This window comes from Octopus sinensis, linkage group LG17 (assembly GCF_006345805.1).
Source record: "Octopus sinensis linkage group LG17, ASM634580v1, whole genome shotgun sequence".
In the NCBI taxonomy this organism is placed as follows: domain Eukaryota; kingdom Metazoa; phylum Mollusca; class Cephalopoda; order Octopoda; family Octopodidae; genus Octopus; species Octopus sinensis.
Window position 1 is genome coordinate 5,579,712 of NC_043013.1, and position 19,186 is coordinate 5,598,897.

General features: G+C 35.3%; 1 protein-coding gene across 4 annotated transcripts in view; it reads left to right on the top strand.

Moving 5' to 3' along the window:
- LOC115220766 (pyruvate dehydrogenase (acetyl-transferring) kinase, mitochondrial) overlaps nt 1-19,186 on the top strand; it is a 139,079-nt gene that overhangs the window by 89,220 nt on the left and 30,673 nt on the right. For 2 of the 4 annotated variants that reach the window (XM_036510280.1, XM_036510279.1), the window contains exons 3-4: nt 5,061-5,132; nt 17,311-17,389. In XM_036510280.1, coding sequence (XP_036366173.1) covers nt 5,061-5,132; nt 17,311-17,389 — 151 coding nt within the window. The remainder of the gene's footprint in view (nt 1-5,060; nt 5,133-17,310; nt 17,390-19,186) is intronic. The other 2 variants (XM_029790907.2, XM_029790906.2) reach the window with 1 other exon arrangement.

Genomic DNA, 19,186 nt, shown 5'->3' on the forward strand with positions numbered 1-19,186 from the left:
GCATTTAATCCCCCAACTTAACTACAACACAAATACAGAGTTGTTTGGGTCTTTCTGTTTTTTGACTTTATTCTTTGTGAATAAATGGGGTTAAAAAATGGTAAGTGAATTGCATGTTGCTTTCTATTGTGGTCAGAGTACAACACCCTCTGACGAGAATAGCCGGGACCACTACATATAAATGATAGCGGTCTGGTGTAGTCGGCAGTTTGTAGTTTGGTCTTTGAAGTTCAGGTACAGTTTATAGTTAGAGACAGGGTGTTGGAAAAAACAGAAATATGCTTCCACACATGACCAGAAAGAAGTGGGAAAGAGAATGGGAGAACATTACAACGTCTGCCAGCATTGAATCAGCCGTTACCAAATAGACAGCACTGAAACTATCATCATCATCATTTAACATTTGCTTTCGATGCTGGCATGAGTTGGACGGTTTGACAGGGGCTGGCTAGGCAGAATGCACCAGGCTTCCCTATCTGTTTTGGCAATATTTTTATGGTCGGATGCACTTCCTAACACCAACCACTCTGCAGAGTGGATGGAGTGCTTTTTACGTGGCACCAGCAGAGGTGAGGTCAGTTTTGGCATGTTTTTAATTTTAGAGTTGGATGCCCTTCCAAATGCCAACCACATGGCACCAGCACTGATAGGGTCTCTGAGTAACTTCCAAGACAAAGATCCTCTGTTGGATAACATGCTCTTGGGGTCAGTGTGCCTGAGTAAAACACAGGCCTGGTTGGTGCTAGAGATATCTTTGACCATAGGTTTCTTTTTAATCAAGGCTAACCTAGGGCTAAATAACAAGAATAGCAGCAATAGCTTGTTTTTATTTATTTTTTTTATGAATATTCACTGCACTTGCAGAGTCCCTTGCCCCTAACCATTCTCCTATCCAAGGCAATTTACATTCTGGATGGTCATGGTCATGGTGGTGGTGACAGGGAGAGGAGGAGGACTGAAAAATAAACAGATGACAGCGATGCTCCAGCATGGCTGTAGCTCTGGAGCTGATACTAGTTAAAGAGTTACAGAGATGAGATGTTTTTAGCGGTTACCCTCTCCAGTTGTTAACACTCCCTTATCACTCCCTTCTGCTAGGGGACTAAACTGATTTACCTCCTCCCCACCATCCCCACCTACTACCTGTCATTTGTTTTACATTAAATCAATTCTTATCTAAGATGACAAATGACAACTTTCTCTTTGATATTTTCACCTCCAACCTTCATCCACTACAAACAACACTACCACTACCACAACTACAAACACCACCAACATCACTACTACCACAAACACTACCGCTGTCATTATCACAATGGCTACCACTACCACGAACACCAACACCACAACCACTGCCATTATCACAACTGTAAACACTACCAATACCACCACCACCACCACAACAACCACCAACGCCTCCACCACCACAAATACCACCACAAACACCACTGCTATTGTAATCACAGTCCACCACCACAAACACCACCACCACCACTACCATCACCACTTGACTTTTTACTGATAAAATATCTTTATCCTGACCTAGTTAACCCCTAACATTAGCTTTGCATCCTGGGGGGTGGTTTTATGAGGGATGGAATTCATACTGTGAGATATATTTTCAATGGTTTTTATTCATAAGAATTATTCCAGAAAATGTTATCTCTTCTTTTTTATTAGTTCTTTTTTCATTTTTTTTTTTTGTCTTTTTCTACTTGTCTTTACTAATGCTACTTAAAGACTTTTCCACCCACCTCACAGATTAAAGAAGGATTCCCAGGAGCTCCATTGAGCAAAATATCTTTTATCATTCTTTAATTTCTCTCAAACCCTAGGAACAAAAAGACCAGTTTACCTGGTTTCTTTGGCATAAAAGTAATTAAGATCACAACATTTCCCCTGAATGGGATGCTGGTTTTGTTGAAGGGTTCAAGGCCAGTAATTTTGAGGGGAAGGGACAAGTCATTATCATCATCATCATCATCACCATTATTTAACCCTTTCATTACTAACCTGGCTGAAACCAATTCTGGCTCTGTAGTACAAATGTCTTGTTTTCATAAGTTTTAAATTAAAATCTTCCACTAAACTTTAGTCACAATTTATGTTCTTAACACTAGCTAAATGATAACTAAGTTATTTTACTAAATTCTTTGTTATATTTAAAGTAATTGAAAGAAATACAGAGCATCTCAACAGAAATATGGTAACAAAAGGGTTAACAAATGATTAATTTAACCCTTTCAATACCAACTCGTCTGAAACCACCTCTGGCTCTGTAGTACAAATGTCTTGTTTTCAAAAGTTCTGAATTAAAATCTTCCACCAAACCTTAGTCACAATTTATGTTCGTAACACTAGCTGAATGATATTTTACTAAACTGATTATATCAACCCCAGGGCTGAACTGGTACCTATTTTATCATCCCTGAAAGAATGAGAAGCAAAGTCAATCTTAGCACAGAATTTGGACTCAGAACTTAAAGATCATCTTCACCATCACCACCTCCTCCTCTTGTTGTTGTTGTTGTTGTTCCAACAAGGCCAGCTTTGCCTTTCATCCTTTTGGGGTTGATAAATTAAGTACCAGTGAAGCACTGGGGGGTCAATGTAATTGACTAGTCCCCTTGTGCCTATGGTAGAATAGATTATTATTATATTATTATTATTATTATTATTATTATTAAGGTGGCAAACTGACAGAATTGTTAGTTTGCCGGATAAAATGCTTAGCATTTTATGTTCTGAGTTTAAATACTACCAAAGTCAACCTTGCCTCTTTCAAGTACCAGTTGAGCATTGGGGTTAATGTAATCAACTTTTCCCTGCCCCGAGTTTACTGACCTTGTGCCAAAATTTGAAATCATTATTAAGGCAGCAAGTTGGCAGAAACATTACTGCATCAGACAAAAAGGCTTAGTGACATTTCATCCAGCTCTTTACATTCCTGAGTTCAAATTCCACTGAGGTCAACTTTAGCTTTCATCCTTCTGGAGTCCATAAAATAGTATACCAGTCAAGTCCTGGGATTGATGTAATCATCTAAACCCTGCCCCTAAAATTGTTGTCTTTGTGCCAAAATTGAGGCTATTAAAAGTGGTGAGCTGGCAGAGTTGTTAGTGTATGTCCTACAAAATACTTAGAGGCATTTCTTTTAATTTCTTAACACTCAGAGTTGAAATACTACGTGAGGTCAATTCTGCCTTTCATTCTGGAGTTAATAAAAATGATCTACCAGTCTAATGATTGGGCTGATATAATTGCTTATTCCTAGTGTCTGTCCCCCAACACACACAAAATTTAGGCTTTGTGTCTGTGTAAGATATTGGAGTAATAGGATTGTTAGAGCATTGGGCCAAAATGCTTGAGGCTATTTTAATCCTTTTCATACTAGCCTACTTGAGACCACCCTTGGTTCTATGATGCAAACCTCCTGGTTTAACCTCTTAACATATCTCGTATATTTTTGTTCAAAGTTCACTAGTAAATATATATTTGAAGGAAAATATATGTTCACTGTACCCTGGGGTATCTGTCACTTATTTCTAACCCAAAATACTTTGTTCATGATATTATCCGTCTTTTCTATCAGTAACTTCATAATAAATCGTAACTGATCCAAAATAATTTATGTACTTATTCTTCCTTATATACAGATACACAATAAATGATGAAAAAAAAAATTTTTTTTTGCATGGAAATTGAAAGAAAATGTCTGTTAAGAGGTCAAAATGATCTAAATGACCTCCCGTCAGAATTTCATGTTAATTTGTTTCAAGCACCAGCTTAACCCTTCCATTACCAACCCGGCTGAAACTGGCTCTGGTTCTGAGTACAATTGTCTTGTTTTCAAAAGTTTTGAATTAAAATCTTCCACCAAACCTTAATCACAATTTATGTTCCTAACACTAGCTTAATGATAGTAACTAAGTTATTTTACTAAATTCTTTGTTATATTTAAAATAATTGAAAGAATCACAGAGCATCTCATAATAAATACAGTAACGAAAGGGTTAATAATGGTTTGAGGTTTTGGTACAAGGCCAGGAATTTCAGGAGTGGGGATAGGTCAATTATATTGACTCCAGTGCTCAACTGGTACTTATTTTATTGACCCCGGATAGATGAAAAACAAAGTCAACCTCAGTGGAATTTGAACTCTGAAGATAAAGACTGAAAAAATGCCGCTAAGCATTTTGCTAACAATTCTGCCAGCTCACTGCCTGAAACACCAGCTTTATACCGATGAAATCATTTTACTAAATTCTTCACTATTTTCAAAATTAACTCCTACAAAGACATTGCATTCCAACAGAAGTATAGTAACGAAAGGGTTAATGTTAGCACCTTAAGCACCTTTTTGAACTCCATGTGTCTAACTCACGTGGGCGTGCCTACAAAGTCAGAAAACTGCACAGCTCCCATGACTTTTCGAAACATGTTTTTACACTCAAAGTTGCTGAAGCATGGAACAAATTACCTGCATCAGTTGTTAGTTGCCAAGACATTGCATCCTTTAAAACTGCCATGCTTCCTCAAATTTGCCAACACTACACCTGATATCCCCCCTCCATACACATACACACAGGTATATCATGACTCTTACACTGTTCACTTACCTGACTTTTGTACATAATTCTATGTATTGTATGTGCACCTTTGATGAGTTGTGGTGCACCTGAGTATAATACACAATAATTTCATTATTTTCATTAGCCGTTTCAAGGACATACATTATATACAACTCAAGTTGACAGTGGTAGGAATTGAACCCCTAACCTCCTAATTTATTTGTCTACCACCATCCGTTACCTCTAACTTTTCTTCCCTCAACATATGCTTGTTATTGTTATTAATTAATTTACATATAATGAACAGCTTCAACAATGTGACTTACATATATGTGTATATGTGTATGCATATTCGTGTGTAACTATATATGGATAAATATGTCTATAACTATGTGTGTAAATATGTCTATAACTATGTAAGTGTGTGTGTGTGTGTGTAAAACTATGTGACTGACTATAAAGAATATGTGCTTCTCTGTCTTTGTGTAGGTATCAGCTGAGTTTCAAAGAGATCCTTACATATGAAAATGCTGACCCGGACGATAATGAAATGCTTGAAAAGTAAGTATGACGTTTGGTTTTAATTAACATTGAACACATGTACACACACATACATCCGTACATACATACATGTATAAACATAGATACCACACATACACTCACATACACAGATATTCACACATACACAACATACAGATGTATAAACATGAGTTCACACATCATGCACACACACACACACTCACACACACACACATTCTCATGTCTCATTGTTTCCACATTAAAATTACTCCCTCCATACACAACCAACTTCTCTTTTGCACCATTCAGTCTCTCTCCTTCTCTCTCCCCTTCTCTCTTTCTCTCTCTCTTTCTTTCACACACTCACACACCTGCATGCATTTATATATACACATCCATGTAACACACACACACGCGCAGATACATGGCTGGGTAGCCATGTATCTGCTCTCATTCTTGATCACTCTCTCTCCTTCTCTTGTTTTTCCTCTAAGTAACCAAGTATCTCCTTTACATCATCATCAGTACACCTGTTTCTGTCCCTGCTCTTCTTTCTCTCTCTCTCCATCTCTCTCTCTCTCCCTTTCTCTCTCTCTCTCCTCTCTCTCTCTCCCTTTCTCTCTCTCTCTCTCCTCTCTCTCTCTCTCTCTCTCTCTCTCTCTCTCTCTCCAGGTAACCATGTACCTCCTCTACAGTAAGACACCTGTTTCTGTCTCTCTGTCACACTCTAACCTTTCATCTTCTGACACAAGATCCCCTCCTCCAATGCCCCCCACCACCACCGCCACTCTCAAAATTCCTTGTTTTGCAAGTTATGATGTGACCCTTATGGTGCTGGTGCCACAGAAAAGTATCCAACCCGCACTGTAAAATGGTTGGCATTTGGAAGGGCATCCAGCTGTAGAAACCATGCCAAGTCTGACTTCCCCTATGCTGGTGCCACATAAGCACTCAGTCCACTCTGTAGAGTGGTTGGTATTAGGAAGGGCATCCAGCCATAGAAACCCTGCCAAAACAAAAACAGTAGCCTGGAGTAGTCTTGTACCTGGCTGGCCCCTGTCAACTATCTTACTCATGCAAGCATGACAGACAGATGTTATACGACGATGATAATGATATATGTATAGATATATAGATATATGGATATACACATTCACACACACACACACATACACACACATGTATAATCGAGGGGATTTACTACTTGTCAGACACCCTAGTATATACCAACAATGTACAATTCAATGTAACACATGCTTTGCACCAGCCTCTAGGGGCTAGATATTCATAGGGTTGGTTTTCTCTGTGTACACACCGAAATATCCTATTCAATACCTACCAACCATAAGCTGGAACCACAGCTTTATCCAACCTTACCTGATATGCCCCTACCTGGGGCATATCTTTCCAAGTACCTGATTCTATCTGAATCCTTATTTTATATATATACATGACGGGATTCTTTCAGTTTCCATCTACCAAATCCACTCACAAGGCTTTGGTCAACCCAAGGTGCCAAGCAGTGGGACTGAACCCGGAACCATATGGTTGGTACACAAGCCACTTATCACACAGCCACTACTGTGCCTAATATATATATATATTTCTTTATTGCCCTCAAGGAGCTAAACATAGAGGAGACAAACAAGGACAGACAAAGGAATTAAGTCGATTACATCGACCCCAGTGTGTAACTGGTACTTTATGTTTTCGACCCCGAAAGGATGAAAGGCAGAGTCGACCTCGGCGGAATTTGAACTCAGAACGTTGCGGCAGACGAAATACTGCTAAGTATTTCGCCCGGCGTGCTAACGATTCTGCCAGCTCACCGCCTTATATGTATAGGCGCAGGAGTGGCTATGTGGTAAGAAGCTTGCTTCCCAACTACAATGCTTTGGGTTCAGTCATACTGCATGGCACCTTTAGGTTCAGTCGCACTGCATGGCACCTTGGGCTGACCAAAACCTTGTGAGTGGGTTTGGTAGATGGAAACTGAAAGAAGCCCGTCGTATATATATATGTGTGTGTATGTATGTATATATTTGTGTGTTTACGACCCCGTAACTTAGTGGTTCAGCAACAAAAACCGATAGAATATTTACTAGGCTTACAAAGAATAAGTCCTAGGGTCGATTTGTTCGACTAAAGGCGGTGCTCCAGCATGATCACAGTCAAATGACTGAAACAAGTAAAAGAATATATACATATATACTGTTCTTATTTTGCAAATGGACGGCTTCACCTGCTTGTTAGACGTACTGCTTAAGGGGACCGTATATAATTACTCGTAGTATATGAATTCTTGGCCATATGGTTGGTTATCTGAAGCCATTAGCATTCAGCCACGTGTTTTTCATATGAAACTATATGGAACAGGAATGCCCCTGGTGTTAAATCTATTTCACCGGGCCTGATCTGGGGTAAACAACAACAAAAAGATTGCCTCCTCTTCTCTTATTTCATGGTCAGCTGATCAACAGAAAGAAGGGCATCGGCCAACAGAGCTGGTCTTAATTTGGCATCTGGTAACTAGGATACATGCTCTAGTGCAGTGATTCTCAATTGCAGTTCTCGGGGCTGCATGTTACCCTTGAGCATCCTTCCAGCAGCCCCTGACAGTCTTCCCTCTATAAATATAATAAATTTTTCTTTAATTGACTTGCATTTTATTTATTTATTTACTTTTGTGAAGCCCCCTACAAAAATCCAGGGTTTGAATCCTTCCTGGATATTAAAAAGTTTGAGAACCATTGCTCTAGAGGCAAATATTATTTCAAAAAATCAATAATTTTTATTGTATGATATTTAATATACCTGTATTTGCCTATGTTGTTCAAATACATGCCACTGGTCACTCTGAATTATTTCTCTTGTTTTATTTTTATTAAATTATGCAAATTACCTAGGCCATAAATTTTTTCTGCTTTTTTTATATATAAGTCCAAGTATTTTGGCTGCTGGAGACATGGTTGAACAATTGTCATGCTGATGACAGTTATTGAGCCTGAAACGTGTGCCCACAACAGTCCCCTTAGTCCTTTTCTTCAATGATATGTCATCTCTGGAGAATTCTTGATGCTTAAGTGTGTCTCCTCTTCTCATATAGAGCTGGATTTAATGGCCTTTTAATTATATGTGAAGGTGCTTGGCTTAGTAGTTAGGTTAAAGGCTAATCATAATGTCATGATCATAATGTCATGAGTTCAATTCCTGGTGATGCCCTGGCCCTGTGTCCTTGAACAAGACACTTTATTTCACGTTGCTCCAATAAACTCAGCTGGCAAAGATGAGTTGAACCTGTGTTTCAAAGGGCCAGCCTTGTCACTCTCTGTGTCGTGCTGAATCTCCCTGAGAACTACATTAAGGGCGCACATATCTGTAAAGTGCTCAGCCACATGAACGTTAATTTCAGGAGCAGGCTGTTCCATTTACCAGTTCAACTGGAACCCTCGTAATTGTAATCAATAGAGTCCCAATTACGATACATCCTTTACAGATGGAGATGATTTTAATAAATCAATAATTTATATTGTATGATATTTACTATACCTAGATTTGTTGTTCATATACCCCCTGGCTGATCCGAGCTGTTTCTCTTCAATCATTTTTGTTTAATTTATGTAAATATAACTGCTTCAACAAAAGGAAAAAAAAAGAAGAAAGAAATGGATGTAAAATGCTATAAAAAGCTGAGCAAAACTTAGGAATTTCGTCCAGTCATGACTTCAGAAGCTTGTTTAGTTCCGTTCCTTTAGGCTAGTTTAGCCAACAAAATAGTTTTCCTGTCTAGTTCCATGTTTTTATTTATAGGTAACTAGTGAAATATTTTCCTGTCTAGTTGTGTTATTTTTTTATAGTTAACCAATAACTCATAGATTCTATTAAGTGTGTTGAAAATGTTTTGGCAAGAAATACTGATAGCCACATTCTTTCTTTTTTTTTTAAGTTAAATGCCAAAAATGTTGAAAATCTTGTAGTTGTTATTGAAATATCATCAAAGAACTGAAATCAAAAACCATGAAAAAATTGATTTAAAAAAAAGCAAAAGACAAAGGAACTTTCCTTTTTAACCCCTCTTCGAAAGTAGACCCTATTGATATTATTATAATATTTGTTTCAAATTTTGGCACATGGCCAACAATTTGGGGGGTGAGCAATAATCAACCCCAGTACTTAACTGGTACTTATTTTATCAACTCCGAAAGAATGAAAGGTAAAGACAACTTTGGCAGAATTTGAACTTAGACCATACAGACAGATGAAATGCTGCTAAGCATTTTGCCTGGCGTGCTAACAACCCTGCCAGCTTGACATCTAAATGATTATTAATTCAATCATCAAGCCTCTAATTTAATTAATGAAATTTAAGACTCATCAAAACTATATGTTCACTTTCCACTTCAGTGGGGGCACAAAGACCTTAACATTTTCATCAGCAAAAGAAAAGAGGTTTTGTGACATTCATTTATATTTCTAGGCTATGAGTGAGTGGCATAAGTATCCTCCTCCTCCTCATCATCATCATCATCATCCACTTCTCCATGCTGGTATGAGTTAGACATGATTTGTTGAGGCAGGTTTTCAATAGCTGTATGCCCTTCATGTCACCAACCTTTCACCTGTTTCCAAGCAAGGTAATATTGTCCCCCTGGCCAGACATGTTTTCATGGAAAACTAGAAATGAACAACACTGCATGTATGACAGTGACACTCACTTACAACCATCACATGATATCAGTTTTGGTCAGTCTGAGGCTATGGCAGGAGAAGCTTGCCCAAGGTACCATACAGTGGGACTGAACCCCAAACCATAAGACTAGGAAGCAAACTTCTTCGCCACACAGCCACTCCTTCCTCCACATACAAAGTGAAGTGACATAAATTTAAACCAGGAATCAAAAACCTCATTACAAATTCCACAGTCCAAGAGTTGTGCCACAACACTTGTCGTTGTCATCCTCATCGTCCACTTCTCCATGCTGGTATGAGTTAGACATAATTTGTTGAGGCAGGTTTTCAATAGCTGGATGCCCTTCATGTCACCAACCTTCACCTGTTTCCAAGCAAGGTAATATTCCCCCATGGAAAACTGGCAATGAACAAGCCTTTTATTGATGCCTTCACACTTTCAACTCTTCTTTCTGTTTTCCCTTTTATTTCAAGAACTCTTTCAATTGATTATCAATTCCTCTCATAACCTGACATTAAAATAATCTGATTTTTTATCTTCATCACGACTGCTATCATTGACATTTTGTCTTTGTTGTTATTTCATTTGTTGGACTTGGGTGGAAGGGGAAGTGGCCCATAATTAACCCTGTTTCACCATTCTCACCTCACTAATGATACTCCTTTTTATTTTTATTTGTCTCTCCCCCCACACCGTTTAAAAATCAGCTGATGAACATTGTGTGTGTATTTGTCTATGTATACATCTATGTGTGTGTATATATCTGTGTGTGTGTATATATATATATATATATATATACTTACATGTGCGTGTGTGTGTGTGTGTGTGTGTATAAGATGGTTTAGGAAGACAGTATAAGCAAGATGGTTTAGGAAAGCAGTGTAAGCAAGACAGCATTGGCAAGACTGTATTCAGATTACTCTGTCAAATGCAGTGCTTATTTATTCAAATTGCTTTGAATTGACCATGCATTATCTCATAGCTTTGAAGTTAAGATGATGTGTGATTGTTTATTTTTGAATCACATTGCAGGATAGGTGTAAGAGGCTGGATCTGGCCAGTTTGAACAGAAAAATATCTGGGCTGGCTATGGCTGGTTTGAATGCTAAAGTGTTAAAAGGAAACTGGCTCTTCCCTCTAACTTGTACTAATTTTTTTAATTAACTTTGAAAAAAATGAAAAAACACTAAGCCAGCTCTCTTGCATTTACCCAGAGGGATTTTAACTCAAGCAGGCTTGTAAAAGGATGGAACTGAATACCACTAGGCATTCTTCCTGGTATTCTACCAATCCATCTGAAAATGCCACTCGGCATTTTCTCTGATGATCTACCGATTCTGCTAATCCAAGTGATATTTCACCAATTCTAACAATTTCAGCTGATAATAATAATTGGTTCCTTTTGCAGGGCGACCATCTCGTTTCATTTAATTAATTTCGCAGACAAGATATATTTCTTTGTGATATTTATAGATTCTATATTTATTCCCAGCCCAATATAGTGGCAGCAATTTTTTTCTTTTGTGTGTGTGTGAGTGAGAGAGAGAGAGAGAGAGAGAGATTCTAACAAAGTCTGATTTTCACTTGAGAGAATTTGATTGATTACAGTATTTATCTATCTATACACAATTTTACAAACTCTGAGCTATATATATAAAATTTCATTTTCATTTTCTTTATATGCCATCTTTTTCATCATCGTGTGTGTGTGGAACCTGAATGTTAAATGATGATGTTGTTATATCTGTGTATGTGTGTAAAACAATAAAATGAATGACAGCTGACACAATTAAACTTCGAGTTATTTGGGTAAATTTTCTAGGTTTTGATTTTTTTTTAAGGAGCAACACAAATTATGTTTAGAACGTTGCTTTTTATAGAAATATCTATGGCCATTGAAACTGGTTCAAAGATATTGTAACATCTTAAGTTATATCAAAATTCTTCAGGTTTAGAAAACCCAAGTATAACAACAGTAAGATTGTTGTGTAGGTGTAGGAAATTGTAAAATATAATCCAAACAAGAAGATAAAAAATTACTTTAACACATCTTCAATAATCAGTTACAAATGTTTCTGTACCAACTCTGCTTTCAGTGCCAGTTCATGCTAAAAATACCAAGTGAATATTTAGGCTTTAAACATTAGAGTGGCACTTCTTCAGACCTGCATCTTGGCGAAATGATTATTTCAATAGGAAGATAACATCTGAATGATATTTACACTAGGCTGTGTGGTAAGTAGCTTGCTTACGAACCACATGGTTCCGAGTTCAAGTCCCACTGCGTGGAACCTTGCGCAAGTGCCTTCTACTATAGCCTCAGGCCGACCAAAGCCTTGTGAGTGGATTTGGTAGACGGAAACTGAAAGAAGCCTGTTGTATATGTGTGTATATATATATATGTATGTATGTGTATATGTTTGTGTGTCTGTGTTTGTCCCCCCAACATCGCTTGACAACCGATGCTGGTGTGTTTATGTCCTCGTAACTTAGCGATTTGGCACAAGAGACTAATAGAATAAGTACTAGGTTTACAAAGAATAAGTCCTGGGGTCGATTTGCTTGACTAAAAGGTGGTGCTCCAGCATGGCCACAGTCAAATGACTGAAACAAGTAGAAAACTAAAGAGTAATTACAACTGTATTGCAGTTGCTACAGCAATTCCACAGTCAAATGAGTGAAGCAATTAAAAGATATGCAGTAAGATAACATACAAGTAAAATAACACACACACACACACACACGTGGTAGTGCTGAAAAGTTCATGGGTTTTGATAAAAGAAAATACAGGGTTATCAATGTGGCCAATGCCAGTGACCCACTGACTGGCTCTCATGCCGGTGGCACATAAAAAGCACCAACCAAACGTGGCCAATACCGGAACGTCCCTGACCCCCCCCCCCCAACTGTGTATCAGGGCTCATTCTTTGCCATTTACAATCTCATTAATTGCATGCTCTCTGTTCCCCAGTTCTGCTCCACAGAACCCATACAAGTTTATAACTGGCATAATTTTAACCATGTAATCTAATTGTGTGTCAGCTGTTTTTTAGTTTATTGTGATACAATAAATGCTTCTCTTGTGTATTGAGTACTACATGACTGTTTTGTATTTGTAAGTTAGCTGATGGAAGTTATATAATATATATATATATATTATATATATATATATATTGGTTGGACTGCTAGCATGAAAAACTGATGTAAAATGATGATAGTTAGATTGTGTGTGTATGTGTATTCCACTACAGTCTACATTTAATTAATTTTAGTTAATTAAAGTCTCGAGATTGTCTTCCATTTTTTTTACCAGAATTTGTCATACAGAAAATATTGCCCTTAACAGTAAAAGATAATTTCAATTAAATTTTCTTGCTTAATAACACTAAGTCTTTTGGCACTCATATTACTATCTATTTGTCTGTCTGTCTGTCTGTCTGTCTGTCTGTCTATCTATTTATCTATCTATCTATCTATCTATTTATACACACACACACACGCATATCTATACAGGGTGCGGTGAATAAACTGTTGTTTAAATTACGCAAAATTGAAAATAACACTGACATCTCATTTTAACAGATATATTTACCAAAATTACATTAAAATATCTTGAAATATTAAAGAGTAAATTTATTCAATAAAATTGCCATTGGCTTCAACCACAACCTCCAGAAGAGTTTGGAATCTACTGCAACTCTTCTGGATGGTTTCCTTGTTTAAGTAGGTGAATGCTGCCATAATCCTTGCAGTGGTGTTGGTATTTGGAATGCATCATACAACCATTCCATTGGTTCCTCCAACTTCTTTGGTTTGCTTTCCATGAATCTGTTTTTCAGTTGGTTCTGGTGTCTCTTTCGTATACCTTTTCTACTTTTTACCCAATACATCATTTTTAACTCTGCATTTGGTAATTACGCCATTTTCCCAACTCTGCTTTCCGTTCTTGTATGCTCTCATATACACCTTTTCACCAGTTTTGAAGAATCTTGTTATGTCTTCCATGGCATTTTTCTGTTCTTGCCAGATAGCAATTTATCAAAGACTGATTTTAATTTTCTGGCAAACATCAGCTTTGCTGGTGAGCTACCTGCTGGTGTATTTAGATTTGGTGTCACACAGTACACTCTTAAAAGTTGTTGGAGAGCTACCTCATCTGTGACTTCCTTATTTGATTTTCTAAGAGCTCTCTTGAAGGTATCAACAGAGCATTCTGCCTGTCCATTAGATCTGGGAATGGTATGGTGCCGTTGTTTTATGTTCCACCATGAACATTTCACAAAACTTTTAGAATTTGCTAGACACAAATTGTGTTCCAGTGTCCCACCATCTTGTGTGGGATGCCAAATCTTGCAAACAATTCATGCAAAAAATTTATCACAGTTGAGTAGGTTAGTTTTTTTACTTACAAATTTCTTGTCATTTCAAGAAACTATCTACCACCACTAAGTAGTAAGAACCGTTTAACCTTTTCGTTACCAACCCGGCCAAAACCAGCTCTGGCTCTGTAGTACAAATGTCTTGTTTGCATAAGTTTTGCATTAAAATATACCACCAAACCTTAGTTGCAATTTATGTTCCTGACACTAGCTGAATGATAACTAACTTATTTTACTAAATTCTTGGTTATATTTAAAATAATTGAAAGAAACACAGAGCATCTCAAAATAAATACAGTAACGAAAGGGTTAAAGGACCAGCAACATCGATGTGTAATCTTGACCACGGAGCATCTACATTTGAACAATGTATCATGATCAATTTTTCATTTTGTATGGCTTACAAATAGGTGTTCCCTATTTTACTGTAATTTTTTTTGTTTCAGTCCCTCAACCTCATCTAAACCTTTGACTGACCCAACTATATTTCCACACAAAACACTTAGGGGTGTATCCCACAATTTGAATAGTTCCATCCACTCTCTGCTGAATAGATTAAGTGAATCTTTTAATACATAAAGCTTTGCCTTTTTCGTTTGACCTTCAAATGTTACACTACATACAAACTCACTGAAAAATTTATCTTTTTCTCGTAACACCATGTGTTACCCTTAAATGTCCTCACCGTTCTATTACCAATTTCTTCCGATGGCATATTATTTATTCTTTTTCCTTTGTTCTGATGTTTCATCATCTTCGTTCTACAGTGCGTCTTTATATATGTCTGATATTACCTCAACAAAAACACTCTACTTTTTTAAATGGGCAACTTTTCCTCAGGTGTGTGCCTCCACATGCAAAACATGGCTTTATTTCCTGATTTTTGTTGTGTTTTTTAAAGAGCACATTATCTCTATTCTGACTATTTTGCACTTGCTTTACGTGGAAACAATCTTTATGTTCAATTTCCTCTGTGTCATGTCTTAATTTGTGTAAAATTTAATAAACAGAGGATGTACAATCATGCAATCATTCTGGGTGACAAGTTTGTCTGACTATTGTACTGTCGGAGCATGAAACTTCTAATAGTTCACATTTCACTGTGGTTTTTATATAACTTTTACTGGCTGGAATGCTTTTTTTGTTGATCCCACAAATAATAAAACAGTACACTGTGTGTGTGTGTGTGTGTGTGTGTGTCATTGCTATTATGTTAAACTGTCGTATGTCCAAATGCATTTTTTTCAATATTTATGTTTGCTTGCTATAACCAGTTCTTTTGGTCAAACTATCGTATCTCCAGCTGCTTCAGATGCCAAGATATCAAAAAAATTGTCAAAGTGTTGTATAACGGTTTTGCTATGGAATGGTGAAACTATTTTATCGTTTTCTGAAAAAGAGCAACGTTTTGGACTTACGACACTTTTGCATAATTTCTATCATAGTTTTCTTTTTTTTTTTTCATTGACGATCTTTCATATTCCTTTGACACCCAGCCCCACCCCCACCCCTGGACATCTCTTCGTCCATTCACAAACACATAAATACAAAAACCACTCATCTTGATTTTCCTTTTCTCTTTCTCTCTCTCTCATTTTGTTATAGTTTGTGTGAAAAAAACAATGGTGTATATTTTGTCTGTTTTCAGTAAAAAGGAACCATGTTTCCATACATATAATTAATTATACTTACATACACACATATATACATATATATATATATGTATATACATATATATGTGTCTATCTATATATATATATATGTGTCTATATATATATATATATATATATATATATACAAATATATGTGTGTGTATGTGTCTGTATATATATGTGTGTGTGTGTGTGTGTATGTGTCTGTATATATATGTGTGTGTGTGTGTGTGTATGTTTTTGTATCTGTTTTATTTTTGTATTTTTAAAAATAATTTAACAATATTACATGTTATAATAATGTAAGTACTTCCATGTTTTGCAATCTTCCTGCTTATGTAGTAGGAGTGTTAACTGACTGTTCTTCTTCACAATTGACATCTGTAGTGAAACAACTAAATTTATTCTTTAAATACCTTCTAACAAACTTCAGCAGGCAGTGATGTCTAAGCTGCATGCCGATTGGTTGAAATCCTTCTAAGGATAAGACTCTGTCGATGTTAAGGGTTGGCATGATCACCAAACTGTGATGTCTTAATAGTTCATAAGATTCAGCCCCCTGGAGTCTATTGGAAGGTATTTAAATGATAATCCAATCATTTTGTTATTGTTATTAACTGTTGATTAATGCCGCTACTATATAAACCTGAAGATTAGAGATGGCATGAAAGTACTTGTATTTTCATAATATGTAGTATTGTAAAATTGTAAAAAACAAGAATATAACATGAAATTCAGACTTTGAATTTCATTCACCAATATATTTACCTGTACACAGTCACACAAACTCTGACATAAAGAAACATATGTATCTATCCTAATCTCTGGTCTTCTTATAAACACCCTTTTCAACACACTAACCTATATATTTACTATAAATTTATACACAAAACAAACAAATAAATCAATGACAAAAAATATTTAAAAAAAAACTAACTCTTTACTAAAAAATTCCAAAAACAAAAATGCACATATATGTATACACACATACATATATATATATACACATAGATATGTATACATGTGTGTCAATCGTATGATATATATTAAAGAAACTTCTGCTCTGTTCTATTTTCTTTCACACAGACATTGTTGTATGGCTCTGTTTGATTTTTAATGCTTTATTGAGCACTTTCGGTGACAAATATATATCTCACTTTTAGATGAATTGAGTTGCACTTCTGAAGCTTAACAAATTCAAAAGTGAAACATGAATGTGTTCGCATATATATATATATATATATATGTATGTGTGTGTGTATATATATGCATGTGCGTGTATATATATGTATATATGTGCACACACATGCACACACATATATATATATATATATATACACACACATGCATACACACAAACACATATATGTATATATATGTACATATTTATATGAAAAGAAGCAAAAAAAAAATGACTTAAGTAAAAAAAAAATATATTGCAAATATGATGGTGAAAGTGCGAAGACATGTTCTCTGCACTGTTGGTTTTAGCGACGTAGTTTTATATTTTCCAGTTTTACCGAAAGATTGGTGAAGATCAGGAACAGACACACCAATGTTGTGGAAACAATGGCCCAGGTTAGCCTTAGCTGCAGACTATTTTACTAATATTTCTTAAATCTCAGATAGATTTTTGTTTTCTCTGATGTATATATGTATATATATAAGTATATATGTATATATTAATTTGTCAGTACATCTAAATTATTGTTTCCATCTTCACTTCTTCCTTATTCCCTGTATATTACCTGTTTCTCTGTCCCTGCCCTTATTAAATGCTACATCCCTTCTTGCTATTCTCCATCCTACCCCAGCTTCATCCCTATTCCAGAATATATGTATATATATATATATATATACACACACATATATATCACAGATTTATTTTGCTAGGGTATGATTCAATATAACCTGATGAAATGGTGTGGTTACATGATAATATAAAATTATGTAATACATGCATTATTCAATAAATCGTCATTCTATGGTAACATGTAACCAAAACTTGAGCAGTCCATTCTTATTCCTTTACTATACATGTATATATATAAATTTATACATACATATATATATAATATCTCACAATAAGTACACAACCAATGGTTGATATTTTGAATGTATTTAATGTACATGTTTCTTGTATCTACCCTTGCATAATACTACCTGAAGAAGATAGTACTATGTAAATGTTATCAGGCATAAATATTGGAAACATGCATATTAAATGCATGAATTTAAATATCAGTCATTAGTTTTATATTTATTCTGATTTTATGCGATTCTTTCCCCTAATAATTTATCCTGTTTTTGCTTGGATGTGGACAGAAGGATGTAGGAGTACAAACTTAACTGGATACAGAGGCAAAAGATAATGGTACCCATTATCCTGTTAATGCAGATGTGCATGTATGTGTGTGTGAGTGTGTGTGTATATGTGTATGTATATATATATATATATATATTATATATATATATATATACATTTATATAAAATTTAGATTCAGATGAATATGGTACTTAAGTTGAGGCACCAGAATTTAGTATGGTATTATCCATACAATTTAAAATAAGGTGATTATAATCAAAATAAGCAACAAGGATATCCAGAGGTAATGCAGTACACACACACATACACATATTTCGCTTAGGCCATGGTAATATTAATAATCTGGTGTTAGGTTCAATATACATATGCTTCTAATAACAAAAACAGCTGTAAACTAATGAAATTCATGACATTAGAAACTTTTATTCTTTTGTCATTCTGATATTTACATATGTATATATATTATATTAAATTAGCGACAAAACCACTAATAGGCAAATCAAACAGTGAAAATCATAAACCAATACATACAAATAAAATTAAGTAATAAAAAATATATAAAATATAAAATTCATACTTATAAATTTTTAAATATATATATATTATTATTATTATTATTTTATTTATTTTATTTTATTTATTTATTTTTTAAATATAACTATCAAAAAGTATTAAAAGTTTAATATAAGATAAAGAGTAAAACCACTACGATCGTTTCATGCCCATTAACCAATTCGAATAACAATAATTCGAATTATGGTTATAGTCAATCTTTAGGTTAATTATAATATTTAAATAAATAATCAGAAATATTTAAACAATATTTTTTAAGAAATAAATAAAATAATAATTTTTCTTATAAAAAACTCTATTATCAAACTAGAAACTTAACGATTATGATTATGTCATACAATCGATTATAATGTTAAATATTAATTTTTAATTTTTAAGTATTAATTTTTAAGGTAAGAAACCCACAAATAATCTAATATCAGTTATAGTCAATATCTAATTACATAAATATTTTACAAAAAAAATGACTATTCATA